Source organism: Suricata suricatta, chromosome 17 (assembly GCF_006229205.1).
Source record: "Suricata suricatta isolate VVHF042 chromosome 17, meerkat_22Aug2017_6uvM2_HiC, whole genome shotgun sequence".
Taxonomy (NCBI): Eukaryota; Metazoa; Chordata; class Mammalia; order Carnivora; family Herpestidae; genus Suricata; species Suricata suricatta.
The window spans coordinates 13,808,940-13,829,048 of record NC_043716.1 but is presented as its reverse complement, the minus strand read 5'-3'; the positions used below and the strand labels follow the sequence as shown (position 1 = coordinate 13,829,048).

The 20,109-nt window shown below is 52.6% G+C and overlaps 2 protein-coding genes across 9 annotated transcripts in view; one reads left to right on the top strand and one right to left on the bottom strand.

Annotated features, from left to right (window-relative positions):
* The first annotated feature begins 174 nt into the window (after positions 1-174).
* SERPINF1 (serpin family F member 1) lies at positions 175-10,943 on the top strand. 2 transcript variants are annotated; one of them, XM_029929058.1, is made up of 8 exons: positions 175-276; positions 4,147-4,235; positions 5,482-5,680; positions 6,309-6,464; positions 6,870-7,073; positions 8,125-8,267; positions 9,871-10,081; positions 10,556-10,943. In XM_029929058.1, the coding sequence occupies exons 2-8, from the start codon at positions 4,155-4,157 to the stop codon at positions 10,813-10,815; spliced, it is 1,254 nt and encodes a 417-aa protein (XP_029784918.1). In that variant the 5' UTR covers positions 175-276; positions 4,147-4,154; the 3' UTR covers positions 10,816-10,943. The 2 variants fall into 2 exon arrangements, with proteins under 2 accessions (XP_029784918.1, XP_029784919.1); XM_029929059.1 differs by lacking the exon at positions 175-276 and adding an exon at positions 766-783.
* A 1,865-nt stretch (positions 10,944-12,808) lies between these two features.
* SMYD4 (SET and MYND domain containing 4) overlaps positions 12,809-20,109 on the bottom strand; it is a 45,094-nt gene continuing 37,793 nt past the window's right edge. For 6 of the 7 annotated variants that reach the window (XM_029928639.1, XM_029928642.1, XM_029928640.1 and 3 more), the window contains exons 6-11: positions 19,484-19,666; positions 18,195-18,355; positions 16,178-16,310; positions 14,954-15,070; positions 14,638-14,761; positions 12,809-13,534 (exon numbers count right to left, since the gene is read on the bottom strand). In XM_029928639.1, the coding sequence (XP_029784499.1) occupies positions 13,339-13,534; positions 14,638-14,761; positions 14,954-15,070; positions 16,178-16,310; positions 18,195-18,355; positions 19,484-19,666 (914 nt within the window). In that variant the 3' untranslated portion in view covers positions 12,809-13,338. The remainder of the gene's footprint in view (positions 13,535-14,637; positions 14,762-14,953; positions 15,071-16,177; positions 16,311-18,194; positions 18,356-19,483; positions 19,667-20,109) is intronic. The other variant, XM_029928645.1, reaches the window with a different exon arrangement.

The following is a 20,109-nucleotide window of genomic DNA, read 5'->3' as shown; positions in this document are numbered from 1 at the left end:
GGGGCCAGAGGAAGGTCTGGTGGAGTCTGGAGTTGGGGGTGGGAATGTGCATGTGTGCTGGTGGGGGGTGTGGTGGAAGGTCAGCAGTGGGTTAAAGTTAACGCCAGGCAATGATGCAATCACAGAGTGCAAACTGAGTGCAGGTCACTTTAAGAAAGGAGTAGCTGTAATCTGAAGCTCGCTGGGCGCTGGGCTGGGAGGCGCTGCAAGGGCTCTGGTGCTTGCTGGAGCCCCTCAGTGTGCAGAGGCTGGCACGGAGCTGCGGCGCGCCCACAGGTAAAGCAGCTCCCTGTCTGGTGCGAGTGTCAGGGGAAGCCTGGAGAGGCTCCCTGGGGCTGTGGAGTGGGGGGAGGCAGGGAGCAGGAAAGAGGGGTGCAAGGGAAAGGAGGTGGGGAGACAGGAGCCCCTGCAGCTTGGGCACTGGGGTGAGAGGGTGAGAGCGGGCAGAGGGAGTTGGGGGCAGAAGACCGGGGCCCAGTTGTCCCCGAACCCCACTGCACCACCAGAAGAAGAGGCTGGAAAGACTTTTGAATGAAGTGGGTGGGAAGCAATGGAGGAGGGTGGTGGTGGGGAGAAGCGGAGGGCTTGGCCGGCTGGGCTGGGTCTGAGCACACCTCCACCCTCCAGGGGGCTCCGCAGCCCTGAGGGAAGGAGGCTGTCCCGGAGCAGCGCTTCTCTGGGACATTGAGGAGGCAGCCACCCCTCCCTGCCACCCCAGCCCAGCCTTGGCTTGGGCTCAGCTCCCTGCTGCTTTTTCAAAATCAACTGGTGCTGATTTCAGAGGTAACTTCCCACACCGCCAGGCAGCTGGCCTGTTGAGCCCTGCGGAGGACTGGGACAGAGGACGGCTGGGTCCTTCTAGCCAGCGGCCATCCTTTCTCTTTGGCCAGATTAGCTGCCAGTGAAGGCTGGGATGGGAGGCCAGTGGCCCTTCGGCCTCTTGCAAACAATGACCACTCTTTAGTCCAGCCAGCAGATGGGGTCCGGGGGCTCTGCTGCCCGCATCCTTTTCCGCTCTTGGGGTAAGCCACAGCAAGGAGCGGGTCTGGGCCAAAGAAAAGCTGCAGGCTTCCCAGAAACCCCATCACTGTCTGGCCCATGCCCATCACCAGGAGTTCAGGCCCTAGGCTGAGGGTGGGAGGGGAAGGGAGCCAGAGAGTTCTGCTTCTAGGGCTGGCCCTTCTGGGGTGCAGGGAGGTGAAGCTTATGGGTGCTCTGGCCACTCATTCAGGCTTCCAGGCTTCAGAAGGAAGGCTTCCCAGGGACTGGCGGGGTCCCTGTGGGTGGAGCGGGCCTGGAGGGGACCCCTCGGAATCTCTCCCCCAGGAGAGAGGGTGGTGCTCTTCCCTGCGATGCCCAGGAGGTCCACTGCCATGTGGTTTTAGGCTGTGTGGTGCTGGCAGGAGGAGGAGGGATGGTGTTTGTCTCACAGCTGGATTTAATCTGAAACACATGTACTGGCTCAAGTTTATCCTCCCAGCTTGAAGGCAAGATCACAAAATCCCAGTTCCTTGTGTCTCTTGATTTGAGTAAATGTGGCAGAAAGGAAGGCCTGACCTTGGCCCAACTGGGAGCATATGTACCTCCTCCTCATGCCCACCCCTTCCTGGTGTGACAGGAGCCTGGCTTGGACACTGCCCTTTGGACAGGATGGCATCATTGTCCCTGTGTCCCTGGCCAGGTGGTGGCTGCTTGCCCTCAGCCCACAGAACAATCACCCTGGATGGAGCATGAGTGGGCTCAGAGGGCCCCCCAACCCCACGCAGGCTCTTCTCTGCTGTCTCAGTGCCCTTGTGGGGGGCTCTCAAAAATCTCTCCTCATCCCTCAGCCCCAGGGCTTGAGGTAGAGGATTCTACATGTCCCAGGCCCTGGCTCTGGGCCAGCAGGGGACCCATGTGCCTTTCACTGCCAGGGTCCCTCACTTTTCTTCAGTCTTCAGCCTACCCACGTGGGGACAGCGATCATATGACCCAGGGCTTGGCTGACTCTGTAGGGACTCCTATGGAGAAGGTCTGACCTCCAAGTGCTTTTGAACCGTGAACTTCGTTTCCTTAGACACTATGCCAGGATGACCCCCCTCCCCCCGCCGACTTCCCCTGGCCAGAGGGACTAGAGCTAACGGCTTGTCCTTTAGCCTTGCTGTCTGTGAATCTCCCAGAATTTTGGGTCTGATAAACCAGGCTGCTGAGGCTCAGGCGGCAGACTCCAGCCGGCCCTGGGGTGAGGCTGGCGGGTGCAAAGAGCAGCTGGGAGCCTGGATGGTGTTAAAGGTCTCTATCTGGTACCACAGAAAGCTTTTCCTGTTGCCCCAATGGAAGATTTCTCCCCCAGGGCCAGCGGCAGTAGAGGAGGGCAGCTGGCTGAGAACGGAGGGTCTGGGGGGCTCCCCCTGGGATGCAGCTCCCCCTCAGGTTTTGGGAAGAAAGCCTGGCTCGCTCCCCCTTGCAGTCCAGCCATAGCTGGGCAGACTCTGGAGGTGGCCTCTTCTGTTGCTTTTCATCTCTACAGTGTTGTCCGTTGGATTATCTGGCTTGATTCTAAGGGCTTTGGCCAAAAATCACACATCACACTCCCAACTTTCCTATTTGTTCTGAGAAGGCAGGAAAATATGTGTGTTGTGTGTGCGGGAAAGTACTTCTGGGTACATGAGAGGATGTCAAGGAAAGTGCTCCAGACCCTTGGCCTGTGTGTACATGCCTGTGTGCGTGTCAGGGAGGTGAGGGCGGGGAAGGCAGATTACAAATGGTTGACTTGGCGGTAGGGACAGAGGAAGGACACGGACCAACCAAAGGTCCGAGTTGCTGAGGCCTTCTCTCACTTTTTATTTTTTATTAAAAAAGTTTTTCTAATGTTTATTTTGGAGAGAGAGGGAGAGAGAGACAGAGGATGTGAGGGGGAGGGGCAAAGAGAGAGGGAGATACAGAATCTGAAGCACCCTCCAGGCTCTGAGCTGTCGTCACAGAGCCCGATGCGGGGCTTGAACCCATGAACCATGAAGTCATGACCGGATGCCAAACTGACTAAGCCTCCCCCTCCCACTTTTTAAACAGAAGGCCTCTTGGAAGATCCTATCTGTGAAGCCCTCCTAGCTGCCTTCAGCCCCTCCCACCCCACCCCCAGACTCCCAGGGGTGAGCTCCCTGATGCAGCAAGTGCAGGAGGGGGAGGGGTGGTGGCGCACATAGAGCCCTGGACCCAGATTTCCCTTTACCCTTGTGGTCCAGGAGCCAGAGGAGGCCACTGCTGGGAAGGTGAACCTGGGTGGCCTCACTAAGGAACCGGGTTGTTTAACCTGGAGCAAAGCTCTGAGGGTGTAAGAGTTATTTTTGAGCTGGAGGGTGGAAGAGGACCTGAAGGGGGGTCCTGGGGTCCTAGGGGTAGGGAGACGCATTTCAGCTCAGGGATGGCTGGAGAGCTCACCTGCCTTTGCCCTGTTCAGTTCTGCGGAGACACTGTCTAATTTAGTCCTCATCGCAATAGGTAAGAACTATTTGATTTCCATTTTACAAGAGTAGACACTGTGATTTCGAGAGCTATGAAGACAAACTGAGATTTGCACCCAGGCTGCTTGACTCCAGGACCAGCGCTCCTGACCAGGAGAGTAAGGGTTCTCAGCAGAGAACTGGGAAGGGAATGAGTCCCTTCTGAGGCTACATGTTCTAGACCAGGAATTCAAGGGAAGAGTCTGAGAACTTCCTGGGGAAGGCAGGGGCTCGACCAGATGCGTCCATTCTCTGTTTTCTGTGATTCTACATGTGGGACCTCAGTTCTGCCCCATTCTGACATTACCCCAAATCCTATGTAATGAGCTGCCCGGGTGCCTCCAGGGACGAGCCTTGCTGTGCATTTGTGCGAGGCCACATCCACGCAGAGGAGCCCACGGCTCCATCTCCACGGCCCTGGGCTTTGGGTCCAAAGGTAGGTCTCCCTGCGGACGAAAGTGCAAGCTCACCCTGGGACAGTAGGCTGTGAGGCAGGTGGAGGGGAGGGGAGGTGCTGAGAGGGAGAGACCGTCAAGTTGAGGGTCCACTTCCAGCCTGGGGAAGTTGGAGGCAAGGCGGCTGGTCCTGCCAGGCCTCTGCTCCCTGTCCGGAGCGGCAGGGCGGTGGGGAGGGCAACAGCTCGCTGTCTCGTGCTTTCTTGCAGGCCCCGGGATGCAGGCCCTCATGCTACTCCTCTGGGCTGGAGCCCTCCTCGGGCGCTGCGGCTGCCAGGACAACGTGGGCAGCCCGGAGGTCAGTGGGGGTGGGGCGAGGTGGGGACATCAGCAACCCCAGCCCCTCCTTAGCGGGCAGCACGGGAGACAGGACAGATACCCAGGTCCCAGGCCAGGCTCTGGCCTTCACATGTGGACGTCAGCAAAATGGACGGAAAGCATCTTGCCTCGCCTTTCAGAGAACACAGCAGAGACAGAAATAAGATCCCTAAGATCCCAGAAGGTGAAAGGTGAAGGCAGTCTAACAAACCAGGGCGGCCCCTTCGGTGAAGGCCTTCCTCATTACCTTGTGTGACTGTGGTCTCACTGACTGGGGGTTCCTGGACATTTGCGCCGATACCGACCAGGGTGCAGGAGAGACGAAAGAGCGCGGAAGGGCCTCGACTGCGAAGGCAGATGCTGAGAAGCTAGTGCTGAGTGACAGTGAGGGGCCAGGGCCACATGGGCATCCCAGCCGGAGGCCTGGACTTTGCCGTGAGTGCTGAGTTTGAGTTCTGGCTCTACGTCTCACTTAGCGTGGTTACCTTTGACAAGTCAGTTTCACCTGAGTCTCTCATCTATAAAGTGGGTTTAAAAATACTTATCCTAGCAGGGCCATTGTGGCCACTTTCTACCTACTGGAAACCTGCTCCAGAGGAGCTGGGGATGCGTGGAAACATCAAAGACTCAGTTCTTGCCTCAAGGCACTCGGTCTTTTGAGGTGTGGAATACATCATCAGGCAAGAAATAAAGTACCTCAAATGACAATAACTAGCACACACAACCCGGTAGGCGGTTCACATGTAAATGGTCATTGAGTCTGTAAAAAGTTTAGAAAACCAAAAAGTGCCTTCAGATTGGGGCGATTAGGGACAGTTTGTGGTGGAGGCGGTGATAAGTGGCGAGGGCCGTGAAAGACAAGGAGGGTCAGGTAGAGAGCTGGGAACAGTAAGCAAGGGGGAAGAGACCAGTAGCTTGCTCTGGCCTGAGAACAGAGTTCCTTGGAAGGGAGGGGGCTCTTCTTTCTCTCTCTCTTTTTAAATTATTACAGGCCTGAGGCTCACAGGTCACCAGTGTTTAAACGTGCTCCGCTAATTCCCATTTGGGGCTGCCCGTCCCCAGCAGAGAGCTCCCGCGTGAGCAGGGAGCACATGCATCCGAACACACTACACGGACGGTACTCAGGCCGGATGGCTGTAAGGGGCCAGAATGACAATCCCACTCAAGGCAATGGGGAGACCAGTCACCCATGGCTCATCTCTAATGGCCCTTGTCCTCAAATCCAGGACTCCCCGGCTCCCGACACCACAGGGGTGCCGGTGGAGGAGGAGGACCCCTTCTTCAAGGTCCCTGTGAACAAGCTGGCAGCGGCCATCTCCAACTTCGGCTATGATCTGTACCGCGTGAGGTCCAGCCTGAGCCCTGCCGCCAACGTGCTGCTGTCTCCGCTCAGCGTGGCCACTGCTCTCTCGGCTCTCTCGCTGGGTGAGTTCCCCGACGCAGATGGCCCCGGAGTCCTCTGCGCGTCCATGCCTCTCTAAGCCCTAGAGACTCTTCCCCTCAGGGAGGGGCGAAGAGGTGCTGAGACACTGGCCCCACTGGGGTCCCCCGCCTGTGCACATACAATCCTTCCCTCGCTCCCCGGGGGGCACTGGGCACTGCCGACTCAGGGGCCTCGGGACCACTTATTGACAGGGTGACTTCAACAACTCATTCATTCCTTCAAGAAGCTTCTGCGTGCCAGCCATCGGCTAGATTATGGGGGTTCAACTGCACGCAAGCAGGCGTGGTCTCTGTCATCACTCAGCTCTCAGCTGAGTTCACAGGGAGACTAATAAACAGGTCACCACACAACATTCTGGTAAGAGCTGTGATGGAGACGCACGGCGGCCTTACCCCTCAGTCCTGCCCCTATCGCTCTCTCTAGGCCTGATGACCTTGGCCTGCGTTAGGAAAAACTTTTTTTCTTCCATTGCCTTCAAATTTCTTGGAAGGCTAGGATGTTTCCAGTGTGAGCAGTAAAAGGCTAGAGCGTGTCGGCCTGTCCCGGGCGCTGGCCTGCCCTGGGCCCCGGGGGCAGCTCATGAGGCTCCTGCCCTTGTCTCTCTGGCAGGAGCGGAACAGAGGACAGAATCCACCATACACCGGGCCCTCTACTATGACCTGATCAGCAACCCAGACATCCATGGCACCTATAAGGAGCTCCTTGCTGCCGTCACTGCCCCCCAGAAGAATTTCAAGAGTGCTTCCCGGCTCATCTTTGAGAGGAGTGAGTCACCTGCCAGCTCGGGATGCCCGAGAACACGGGACTCTGCTCCGGACGAGGGCTTCGTTCTAAACACTAGGTCACGTCTGCCTGGGCTGGGCCTGGCACTGGTGGGCAGGGAGGGGCCCGTGGGCTCAAAGAGGATCAGAAAGAGGAAGTGGCCTGAGGGAGACAGTGGGAGGGTGGGGGGGAGGGGAGGGTGGTAATGTGAAGAGAAACAGCAATGAGAGAAATCGTTGTTCTCTGTCCAGCGCCTGGGGGCTGGCACAAAGTCTCGGTAAGTCACAGGAAGTCACTAGGCAGGAAGTCGGGCCCGCTGAGTGGTGAACCTGAACCTGAGCAGAGAACCTGTCAGAGAGCCGACGCCCGTTAGCTCTCCGAGCACACCATCTCTCCATCTCTCCCCAGAGCTGCGGATAAAGTCCAGCTTTGTCGCACCCCTGGAAAAGTCCTACGGCACCAGGCCCAGAATCCTGACCGGCAACCCTCGCCTGGACCTTCAGGAGGTTAACAACTGGGTGCAGGCCCAGATGAAAGGGAAAATTGCTAGGTCCACACGGGAAATACCCAGTGAAATCAGCATTCTCCTTCTCGGTGTGGCTTACTTCAAGGGTGAGGGCTCCTCTGCCTCTCTTTTGGCCAAGGGGCGATGGTGGGAGTCCGAGGGGCTGGGGAAGGGCAAAATGTCAGAGATGGAGCTCAGCACAAAGCTAGAGGCGAAAAGCCGGAGGATGACCTGGGAAACGCAGTTGCCTGACAGCTCTGTGCCCCGCGTCACCGAGTCCCGGCAACCGTGTGGAGGGCCCACAAAGCCAAGAAGCTTATGCAGGAAGGCCAGCCCAGAGAAGGAAGGGCTCTCGTGCCTGTTTCGGCCGGGCACCGTACGATTTGGGCTGGAGTCACGGCACGGTCAAGGCCCAGCTTGGCCTCTCTCGCTGTAGAACACTGCGCAGGCCTCCCAGCCTTCCTGGGCCCTATTCCCTCACCTTGAACATGGGTGATGCTCTTACATGAGTATACGTACACAGAGGCTGTCTGTATTGTCTCCTATCTTCCCATCGACCAGAACACTGCGCCCAGGACACGGCACATATTCGACAAACCATTGTTCGCCATGTTGAGGCTGGCCCCACTCAGATAAGACTAAGACTTGGGTGGGATTTGGGCAGCCTCCCTTTAAAATGCTTTACAATCGTCTATCAGGCAGTAGCAACAGTGGACCCCTAATCTAGAGAAAAGCCCTCCTTGAAGCACTGACCTCCAGAAGGTCACGGCACACTAAGGGAGCTTCATTGTCACGTCGCTGGGCGAGCACGGGCAAGCGCCTTCACCCCTCTGGCCTTCGGCGCCTTTTCAGATGTGAGAGGGGTGATGCTGAGGTCCCTGAAGGCTTTGACCTCCTTTGATGCCGTCTCCCAGACGCCCCACTGCAGAAGTAGATACCGTTGACTTTTCTCCTGGGCTATCACAGAACTTGTATAATCCAGACCGTCAAATCACTAAAATCAACATATTTCCTCCTGAGTCTATAATGGAAGGTGTTCAGATCCTAGACATACTGTGGCTCAGCCTGAACATTGTTCCATTAGCCGTGGCTCACACCACGGTCCCAATGCCTGTCTGGTCCCCCGGGGCTCAGGGCACTCCACTTGTTTCATTCCAGGGCAGTGGGTAACAAAGTTTGACTCCAGAAAGACTTCCCTCGAAGATTTCCATTTGGATGAGGAGAGGACTGTGAGGGTCCCCATGATGTCAGACCCGAAGGCCATTTTACGCTATGGCTTGGACTCCGATCTCAGCTGCAAGGTCTGCAGGGGGTAGGGGTGAGTGGTGGGGGTCAGGGGAGATGCAGACAGGCAGGGTGGAATAGTGGAAATAGGATGACCTTTGAGATGTGACAGCTGTCTAAATTCTGTGTGACTTTCAGCAAGTCAACAGCATCTCTGAGCCTTTCTTCTTAAAATGAAGAAGAATAGGTATCGAAACTTATCCTTCAGGGTTTGTTGTAAGGATGAGTAGATAATGCGAGGGCCACCTGGCTCACTCAAGCCTTCGACTCTTATTTTTTTAATTAAAAAAAATTTTTTTAGTGTTTTATTTATTTTTGAGAGAGAGAGAGACAGTGTGAGCAGGGGAGGGTCAGAGGGAGACACACAGAGGGTCTGAGACACAGAATCGGAAGACGGGCTCCAGGCTCTGAGCTGTCAGCACAGAGCCCGATGTGGGGCTCGGGCCCACGAACCGTGAGATTATGACCTGAGCCGAAATCGGATGCTCGACTGAGCCACCCAGGCGCCCCAAGCTTTTGACTCTTGATCTCAGGGTCATAAGTTCGAGCCTCACATTGGTCATGGAGCCTACTTAAAAAAAGAAAAAGAAAAAAGATAATGTGAAATGGGTCAAGAGTGGACAACTCAAATGTTGGTGTTTTCTTGTCTTTTTTCCTCCCATCTTTCTCTCTCTTTTCTCCTTTTCTCTCTTTGGGGAGGGCTTTTATTTCTAGAATTCAAAGTCAAACTTTAAAAAACTGTTACAAACTCGGGTGCCTGGGTGGCTCATTTGGTTAAGCATTAGGCTCAGGTCATGATCTCATATGCCATGAGTTTGAGCCCTGCATCGGGCTCTGTGCTGACAGCTCAGAGCCTGGAACCTGCTTTGGATTCTGTGTCTCCCAATTGCTCTGTCCTTTCCCTGCTCTCTCTCTCTCTCAAAAGTAAACGAACATTAAAAATTTTTTTTTAAAATGGTCACAAACTCTAAATTGCTGGCATTCTAAATTTTTCACATATGCCTGACATCTTTTAATTTTAAGTCAGTAGTTCCTAAACTTTTTTCTTTGGGAATCTGACAGAACACCCAAAACACTGGCGAGAAAAGCCATGTGTGCGCACACACACACACACACACACACACACATTTCTGTATGTGGTTTCTGGGGCCGTTAGGACTCCTGATGCTGTTTGTCCCAGGGGCCTTCGGTTCAGAACCTCTGTTCACGGTAACCTCTGTTACTGCTTCTGTGTCGCTGGGCTCAACGCCCTCACGTCTAGTCCAGGGCTCCGTACATAACAGATGATCAGTATCCACTGGCAGACAAATCCTTGGGAGAAAATACAGATCTGGGATTCGGTCTTAGAACCACAGGAGAACATTCTCTCAGCACATAATTTTAGTTGGTATTAGGCTGAATTAAGAAAAGACCACAGCCTACTTTTTTGAAGGAACCAGAGTATCCATCTTGCTAACAGAAAGCAGTGACCTACAGGACAGTTGTTAAATAGATTAGAGGCTGGGGGAGGTATGGCCAGGGGCCCACGACAGGAGAGGAGAAGGCAGCCTGGAGTGTGTGTCTACCCGTGGGCTCGGGGCTCCAAAGGACTAACCATGTACTCGTTCCCTGTCATTTCAGATTGCCCAGCTGCCCTTGAGCGGCAGCATGAGCATCATCTTTTTCCTCCCTCTGAAAGTCACCCAGAACTTGACCTTGATAGAAGAGAGCCTCACCTCCGAATTCATTCATGACATAGACCGAGAGCTGAAGACCATCCAAGCGGTCCTGACCATCCCCAAGCTGAAGCTGAGTTACGAAGGCGAAGTCACTAAGTCCCTGCAGGAGATGAGTATGTGTCCGCAAGACCCCCGGGCTCTTGGGGTGGGTGGCTGGGATTGAGCCTTGGAACCTTCCACCTTGCTAAGCAGAACTCAAGGGCCGTGGAGCCAAGGAGCCCTTGAGTAGGGCAGCCAGGGATGATTCCTTCATTCTGAAAGTGCTGCAGGGGAAGACTGAGCTGCCTTCCTTGTCAGACACATTCCTCAGCCCCAGAAACATACATCTTGTAATAGAACGCTGGGTCTCAAGACAGGTCTGTCGATCTAATCCTAACCTCGCTTGCTGTGTGCTCTTGGGCAAGTCACTTATTCCCTACCCAGCCCAGAGGTCTACATGCCTCACAGAGGGTCCAAAGAGCTGTTTCACCCCCCTCTCAAGCAGCTCGCCTGCCTTCTTGAGAATCAGGATTTAAGACTCAGGAGCATATTCCTCGGGGTGTTGGGTAAGGCAGGGTTTTAACGGAACTCTCCCTCAATCTCTGCAGAACTACAATCCTTGTTTGATTCCCCGGACTTCAGCAAGATCACAGGCAAACCTATTAAACTGACTCAAGTGGAACATCGAGGCGGCTTTGAGTGGAATGAGGATGGGGCCAGCACTGCCCCCAGCCCAGGGCTCCAGCCTGCCCGCCTCACCTTTCCCCTGGACTATCACCTGAACCAACCTTTCATTTTCGTACTGAGAGACTCAGACACAGGGGCCCTTCTCTTCATAGGCAAAATTCTGGACCCCAGGGGCATTTAACGCTCCAGTTTCATGTTCAAATACCCCAGAAGAAGAAAAGCCTAGGGGGTGGCAGATTACATGTTACATGAAGGCTGCCCCTATCATGTTTCAGTGTATACTTGGCAATAAACGTGCTTTGTCCTTAACGTTTGATGCCCTGTTCCTCCTCCTATTTTGAGCTATGTTAAGTTTAATGTTAAGATAAATAGCCCTTTGGTGATTTGCTGGCCCTATAACTATAGCCTGGGTCTCTCTAAACTCTGCAGAAAGTCATGAGCTTTTATTTATTATTATTTTTAATTTTTTTTAATGTTTTATTTATTTTTGATACAGAGAGAGACAGAGCATGAGAGGGGGAAGGGCAGAGAGAGGAGACACAGAACTGGAAGCAAGCTCCAGGCTCCAAGCTGTCAGCACAGAGCCTGACGCGGGGCTCGAACCCACAAACGTGAGATCTGACCTGAGCCGAGGTCAGAGGCTTAACCAACTGAGCCACCCAGGCGCCCCAGTCATGAGCTTTTAAAAAATATTTTTTAAATATTTATTTTTCAGAGAGAAAAAGAGACAGAGTGGGAGCAGGGGAAGGGCAGAGAAAGAGGGAGACACAGAATCGGAAGCAGGCTCCAGGCTCCGAGCTGTCAGCACAGAGCCCGATGCAGGGCTTGAAGCCACGAACCATGAGATCATGACCTGAGCTGAAGTCGGATGTCTAACCAACTGAGCCCACCAGGCGCCCCGAAAGTCACAGTTTATGAGAACTTTCAGAAGTCCACACTGTGTAATTGAGGGATTATACTCAGCTCCGGGGGTGTTTGTGTACTCGGACCATTAATACTCCCCAGAGGGTGTCTCTTGCCCCCGTAGTCAGTGGGGCATGCTCTTAAATAAACCAAACTAGGTTTTAATGCAAGCAGAGTCCCTTGTCAAGCAGTGTCACCTGATAACATAGGACAACACAGGGACAGATAAAGGAAGCCATTTGTGACTTCAGGAAATATTTCATAAAACATTTAAAGAGAGCTCCCAAGCACACCTAAAATGGGACCTCATATGTGAAAAATCCCGAACGTATTCTTTTTAAGGGAGTATGCCTATTTTACAAAGTATAACAGGACCTTTTTTAAGGAACATGAAACATGCCAAGTGTTTGGGACAGAATACAGAACTGTCCTCAGGACTAAATTTTCCAGAAGAAAAATTTACCTCTATGAAACAAACAACAACAACAACAACAACAGAAACCTAACTGGCCACCGCCTTGCCACAGTGAAGTAGTAGAAAGAAGGACAAATGAGACTCTGCCCGACCTTCATTCAAACATTTGAACATAAACTGTGTTCTAAACACTCAACTCCCTGGGGCACTGGGTGGCTCAGTCGGTTAAGCGTCCAACCGCAGCTCAGGTCACAATCTCATGGTTCGTGAGTTCAAGCCTTGTGTCAGGCTCTGTGCTGACAGCTCGGAGCCTGGAACCTGCTTCGGATTCTGTGTCTCCCTGTCCCTGCCCCTTGCCCGCTCACGCTCTCTCTCTCTCCCCCCAAAATAAATAAACATCGAACAAAATTAAAAACACTCAGCTTCCTGAAAAGCTACTGCCAGACATCTTTGGGGCTATTTGTTCCCTGATTATAACGCTGAGGCAAGCGATGGGCACTTCCTGGGCAAGCTCTCAAAGCAGTGTGGACCTGACATTCCCACCAACTCACCGGAACCACTTGCTCACCAACGGTGACATAGCAATCTGGGTGCAGAACAGAGTCACCTCGTCTTCTGACCAGGATGGAATCAAGACTATTGCCACACATGCAGGTAGAAAAGAGCCGTCATCCCTACCTTTTGTCCCTCAAGTCTGAAACCACAGCAGCAATGCCTGTACCCTCAGCACCATCTGAAACCCCCTCCCCATGTCTCAGTGTGTATGCAGTCTGTATTTGCCAGCTTGGGGAGGGCTGGTAGAAAGGAGTCTCTCTTCAGGCTTGCTAATAAACAGAACTGAGAACGGAGGCACGCATGTCATCACTATAAGCTTGATTTTATCAGTGTGTGGTCAGTGAGTCTGCCATGAGCATGGAATGAGAGGCAGATAATAAGGACTGGAAAACGGGTAGAAGACCAATTTAGAGTTGCCGTCCCGGGAAGAAAACTGCTCAACAATAAAGTGGCCCTGTCCTTATTTCTCTATTCACAATTTACACTGTACTAGTTTTAACAAAGGATTCAAGAAAGCTAGGTATCATAAATGAGATGGTGTCTCTAGAGGTAAGGAGCCTCGGTGGTTTCTTGCTTTATAATTATTTTTCAATTACAATACAACTACCAACTACTAAGGGCCTAAGTTCCCACTGGTGTGGTACATAACATTTCATTACTCCTAGAACCATAGGAATGTTCCAGGGAAACAGACTATCATCATTTAGTGAGGTGGAGTGTAGCCAAAACCCCAGGCTAACTTCCAGATGCCTGCAGATGAGCTAAAATCCTTTTAAAGGGCTTAGGCTCTCCAGACACTAGTTTTAAGTCTTTTCTGGGAACTGGGAGTTTTTACGGGAGGGTAGTTAACTGTTGGAAGAAAACCTTGGGATCCTGCACGGAAGGCTCCGCAGGGATGGGTGGCAAGTCCAATAAGCAAGATTTCATCTTTCGTAGCTCCTGGATCTCGTCGTTCCCAGGGCCATAGTGCACCGTCAGAACCTCTTCTGCCTTTTGTATTGTGTTCAGGGCCTCTGGTACTGCAAACCTGAACACGGAGGTAAAAGGAGTGAGTCCACCCATTTGACCAAGCAGAGATTCATTGAGGGCCTACATGCACTCTGTGACGAATACAAAGTTACAGAAGTTCGATTTGGCCTCAAGGATCTTACAGTCGAGAAGCGTTGGTGAGAGACTTTCATGAACACACGGCAAGGCAGAGATCGGAAACAAAGTTATGAGGGAAACGCGTAAAGAGTCCAAGGCCCTGAGAAACGGGCAAATCTCAAAGCGTTAATCTGGTATTTATGCCATGGTTTACTAAGGAGCCTTCGTCTCCAGGTAACCAAGTCCATCCCTGAGCTGCCTCTGCGGCCCTGTTCTCTGTCTCTCTCTCTGACCAAATGGGCGACCTCTGTGTCTTGGGTATCAGGTCCACAAACCGTTCACTATCTTAGGATCACGCTTCAAACATGGCCTCACCAGCGTGCACTGATGGCAGCTTTATCAAGGCTGGGAGTAAGTATTCCATCTAGAAATAGGGCCTCCCAGTGACCTCAGGTGCAAAGGTAGATGACATCAACCCTACTGTTCCTTCCATTAAACCTCAAAGCAGGGTTTCTCAACCTTGACACTATTGACGGTTTGGACCGGATAATTCTTAACTGTGGTAACAGCATCTCTCGTCTCTATCCTGAATCACGACAAGCAACTGTCTCCAGACATTGTCAGATATCTCCCAGGGACAAGGTGACTCCTGGCTGAGAAAAGCTGCTTTAAGAGACCAGGAGAGAGGGGAGGAAGAGCTCCTGGCCTTTAAGTCGTGAGAACGAGGGCAGTGCGGGAGGCGGGAGGGACCCGAGGGCCGAGAAGAGCGGCTCCGCAGACATCCGGCCGAGTGCGCTGGTGGGGCCGCTTGGCAACTTCTCCCTAGGAACCTCCTTCCAGAGCAAAGAGCTTTCCCCATACCCCCCAGGAGGAGATTCTAAACCTTCAAGTTTGTCAGCAAAACAAAAGGAAAAGATCTCTCCTGAAGGAGAAATGGAGTTTCAACAGCTTAAAAGCACCAGGGAAAAAAGGGAAAGCACAGAAGAGCCTAATAAATGACAGGGAGTGGCCTGGAAGGTGTCAGGAAACAAGAGAAAGACTTACCCGTTGAAAAAGAGTTGGGCCAGTTTGAAGAGCTCATGGCCCACTTCAACACTGGTCGGCCCATGCCGGGCCTCAACGGCTCGGAGGCTCTTCTGTAGATGGGCAGCTGACTTTGGCCAGTCCCCTGCAAAGAAGCCATAATCTGGTTCCAGGAGAGAACCACAGGCGACGGTGGATGAATGTTTTCAGGGTGTGGAAAGCTCAGCAGGAAGGAGAACAGCTTTAGCTGAAGGACTAAGAGGCAGGCTTGGGTCATGACCAAACACGCAGGGCACCCTTGTTCCTCGGAGCAGAGAGCGGAGGGCGCACACCGTACCTGAGGCGGCGTAGGCCTGGGCCAGGTCGTCCTCCATTTCCCCCACCAGACTGTGCTCTCCCGACAGGAAGCTCTGGGCATCACGCCGGCAGCCCAGCAGCAGCTGAATGGCTCGCTCTGTGGGTGCAAAGGAAAGTGGCCTCGTTACCACACAGACCCAGTCCCAGAAACGGGAGCCCAGCTCCTAAGTTCCCTGTCGGCTGGGCCGAACGTGGAAGCCCCACTCTTGTCTCCCTGGGTTGTGACCCACCCACAATGTTTGTTTCAGGAAGGCTGTTGTCCTCTTACATTTTCTCTTGCATTTTTTATTTTGAAATTTTTTAAATTTATTTTCAAGAGACAGACAAGAGTATAAGCAGGGGCTGGGGCACCTCAGTGGCTCAGTTGGTTAAGCATCCGGCTTCTGCTCAGGTCATAATCTCATGGTGCGTGGGTTCGAGCCCCACACCAGGCTCTGAGCTGTCAGCACAGAGCCCGACGCGGGGCTCGAACCCATGAACTGTGAGATCACGACCCAAGTGTAAGTTGGATGCTCAACCAACTGAGCCACCAGGCGCCCCACGTTTTCTCTCTTCATGGGAAAAGGTGCTGGGAGAGGCCTCTCCCCATTTACTCTGTGTTTCCAACTTCAGTGGCTTGGATTCCACTTACGATCGTGATGTCTCTCCACACTGAAATCTAGGTTAAAAGTCAGCTTTCACAAAGTACGGTGAATAAATTCCTGTGACCTCAAGCCCGAAGGCAGGGCTCGCGAGGGTAATGTGGAATTCCTCAATGGTCTCTCTCAAGAAAGACGGACACCCCCACCCACTGGACACAGGCTCCGCTGCTCTCTACAAGGGGTGAGGCTCCGAGGAGAGCAGGGAATCTCTTTAGAAAATTAGGTCATTAGGCCCTGGAATTAAAAATAAATCCACTGAACTTCCAGATATGCACAGAGATGAGGAGTGTTAGAGAGAACCCTTCAGTCATCAGGGGGTAGTTTATCTTAGCCCTCTGATGCACAAGAGAACAGCTTAAATCATCTGGCCCTTTTTCAAGGACACCACACAAACTCAGCTGGTTAGGGTCTGCTCTCAGTGGCCGACAGAGCCACCTTGTGGCTGGCATGGGGCTAATTAAATGTAATTCTTCCATCATCACTAAGTATCCTTGAGTCCAAGGTGATCTCCGAATGAACAGAAAGGAAGGGGCTGGAGGACCAAAGCAGGGAGCCAGCCTCACCTGGTTTACCCTTTCCCAGAAGCTTCCGGGCCATCCCAACCTGCTGCTGGAGGTCCTGTAACCGGGAGATGAGGTGATCCCTGCTGACGGGTTCCGTGCAGGACGTGCTGCCACAGATCAGTTCGTCATCTCCCTGTGGAAGTCAGTTTTGTCTTCATTCCTGTACCAGAGTTGGTTAGCAACACTGTACGCGCCTCGCCCTGTAGGGTCGCTCCACAGCTTCCGACCCGATGGGGCAAAGAGACGCCGGCGAGAATACACCATGACCGAAGCCTGACTCTGACAGCAGTAGCTGATCCCACCCTGAGATTTAATTTTTGCAACCAAAATTAAACTGCCACGGTTCACAGTTTCTTTCCATCTCTATACTCCTTTCTTGTCTCTCTTTGGGGTCAGAACTTTGGATGACACATTTCTGGTGAGTATGAGAAAGCCGTAAGAGTACAGAGTTGTTGGTGGCGTCTGGGTGGCTCAGTCGGTTAAGCATCGACTCTTGATCTCAGCGGAAGTCTTGATCTCAGGGTTGTGAGTTCAAGCCCCACATCGAGCTCAGTGCTGGGCGTGAAGCCAACTTTTTCAAAAAAAGGGGTGCCTGAACATATGACTGTTGATTTTGGCTCAGGTCATGTTCTCAGGTCCCAGGGTTGTGGGATGGATCAAGCCCTGCACTGGGCTCCGGGCTGAGTGTGGAGCCCGCTTGGTTGGGATTCTTTCTCTATCTCTCTCTGCCCCTCTCCCTAGCTCTCTCTCTTTCTCAAATTAAAAAATAAAATAAAATAAAAAGAGTACAGAGGTGTTGAATCACTTTGTTGTGCATCTGAAATTAATGTGACATTGTGTGTCAACTATACTTCAATTTTACAAAAGCAAAAGCCATAAGGAAGAGGTGCCAGGCGAGGCCTCCCCACATTTGACCTTGGGTCTGTAACTTCAGCTTTTTAGCACAACCAGTTCTACATTACATGTATGGTTCCCCCAAGAATACATATCCCCTGGCAGAGGAGAAAATCTCTGAGGTGAACACTTGCCGGTTTTTAAATGCCAGTATCGGGGCACCTGGGAGGCTCAGTTAGTTAAGCACCTGACTTCAGCTCAGGTCATGATCTCACGGTTCATGGGTTCAAGCTCTGTGGTGGGCTCTGTACTGACAGCTCAGAGCCTGGAGCCTGCTGCAGATTCTGTGTCTCCCTTTCTCTCTGCCCCTCCCCTGCTTATACTCTGTCTCTCTCTCAAAGATGAATAAATATTAGAAAGTTTTTTAAAAAAATTACAAAAACTAAATGCCAGTATGTGCACCCTCATTTGGCAAGAGCACCAGGATTTCTCCTGAGGATCCTCTCCTACCCTCCCACACTCAGGGCTGTAGCTCTGGGGGTGAGCACGTGGCTCCGATCCGGCCCATTCCTCTGGGCCAACTGGCTGGAGGAAAACTACGTGACTCTGATTTCCCACCAGCCACAGGTATCAGGCCACTGAACGGCAGCACAATTCCGGCCCACACTCCTGTTAGAGGAGCGCCCGTCCTTACCCTCCGGACCAGGAGGACGGAGGCTGGAGCTGCTGGTAGCTATCTCACCGTCACCACCAGAGGGAAGTCTGTCCAAGGATCGGGCTCACTGAGAAAGTGGGGCTGAGGGAGGGAGAGGGAGAAATCGGGTCTTGGAAATCAGGTGACATTATCTGCACCCCGGATCTGGTTGTTATCTGAAGAACCCCCATCCGGGGACCTTTTCGTGATTTACTTGAGCAAATCCATTCCCAGTCTTTTTTTTCTCCCCTTCTGTCTCCCTCACACCGGTTTAGGTGGGATTTCCTGTTATTTGCAAGAGACAGAGGACTAAATCCAACCTTTCCCGGGGTTCCCGTAGAAGGGTGACCAGGGTGCGGGGAAGAGGGGCTGAAGGGGACGCGGCTGTTGTTCTCAGCCTCCCCCGGCCTCCCCTGAACATTTATGGCCTCTGGGCTGGAGGCCTGACCTCCAGTGAAAGCAGAGGAGAGAAGGGCGAAGGAGAGTCACCTGCAGGAGCGCCCCGCAGCTCTCACAGCAGAACGCCTCCCACCGGGGCCCTGCAGCCGCTCGCTCCTCTTCCCGGCACGCTGCGCAGCTGCAGTCGAAGAAATACTGAGACCTCAGCCTCTGTCTCCTTTCAGCAGCACCCATCCTGCTCCGGTGAGGCCCTGCAGAGAGACGGCACGGGGCCAATGATGAAGGCAAGAGGGAGTCAAACACTACTTATAAAACTTCAGCTTAAGGGCGCCTGAGTGGTTCAGTCGGTTAAGCATGTGACTCTTGGTCTCGGCTCAGGTCCTGATCTCATGGGTTTGTGAGTTCAAGCCCTGCTTTGGGCTCTGCACTGACTGCAGTGTGGAGTCTGCTTGGGATTCCGTCTCTTCCTCTCTCTGCCCCTTTCCTGCTTGTACTCTCTCTTGTTCTTTCAAAATAAATGAATAAATTTAAAATAAAAATGTTAAAAAAAAACCCCTTCAGCTTAGCAGAGGGTCTGGTCAATTATTCACCCTTTGAGAAGTGCCTTTTTTTTTTTAATGTTTTATTTATTTTTGATACAGAGAGAGACAGAGCATGAGAGGAGGAGGGGCAGAGAGAGAAGGAGACACAGAATCTGAAGCAGGCTCCAGGCTCTGAGCTAGCTGTCAGCACAGAGCCTGATGTGGGGCTCAAACCCACGAACCATGAGATCATGACCTGAGCCGAAGTCGGAGGCTTAACCGACTGAGCCACCCACGCGCCCTGAGAAGCGCCTTTTACTCAAACATTTGTAGAACTAGATATAGAAATAAGCTTCTGGAGCGCCCGGGTGGCTCAGTCAGTTAAGCATCCAACTTCGGCTCAGATTATGATCTCACAGTCCATGGGTTTGAGCCCCGTGTTGGGCTCTGTGCAAACAGCTCAGAGCCTGGAGCCTGCTTCAGATTCTGTGTCTCCCTCTCTCTCTGTCCCTCCTCTGCTTACACTCTGCCTCTTAAAAATAAATAAAGGTTAAACCATTTTTAGTTAAAAAAAAAAAAGAAAAAGAAAGAAATAAGCTTCCAGGTTGGAAAGACGGGAAGGAAACAAAACCCAAACCGTTATTCCGAGTCTATTTTTGGCAGAGGAAGTTTATGGGATTAAGCAGTGAGATATGTGATAGTTTAGACACAATAAGACCAAGGAAGGAGGCCAGGAGGCCTTTTTTTTCTGGCTCAGGCATACACTGCCTTCACTGGTCCATCGGTTTGCTCATTCTGATGCACCCTGGCCTTTCCTGCCAGAGCAGCGTGGACAGTGGGGAGGCAGGGTGGGCTCACCATAGCAGTGGAGAATCTCTTGGCCTTTTCTGATCTCCTGTGATGCCCGAATGGTGGCGACGGTGCTAACGAAGGACACGCTGGTGTTGGGGCTGCAAGAATGGTTCAGGAGGCTGACCACAGGGAAGAGGCCCGTGGCAAGGCGGACCTGCTTGCTGTTGGTCACGCTGTTCTCTTCAGATCCTAAAGTGCGGGAGGAAAAAGGGAAAATGTGTCAGGACATTAGTCTTGGCCTCACCATTGACTCCTCAGATGAGCTGGGCAGCTGGGCCCGAGGCCCCGTGTGAGTCACAGCTCCGCAGCCGGATCGGATACACATCAGATGGGACGTGACTCACACACAGCAAACTGTCATCCTCAGGAAGCAAAACAAACGAGCACATTAAAAGTCCACCGAATCCCGGAACCCAGCCGCTGCGTCTCAATACCAGAAAACCCAAAGATTAGAACTTATTAAAAAAAATAAAAAAAGAATAAAAAAGGAATGTCAGCTGGGAGCCCTGCAGGTAGATGGTTTCATAATGTTCACCAGGACACAGAAACCAGGGTGGCCGCTGAGCTGATTTCCCTGAGACTTTTACAGTTGAAGCCACTTTTGTTTAACTGGTCTCTGGTTAGTTAATAGA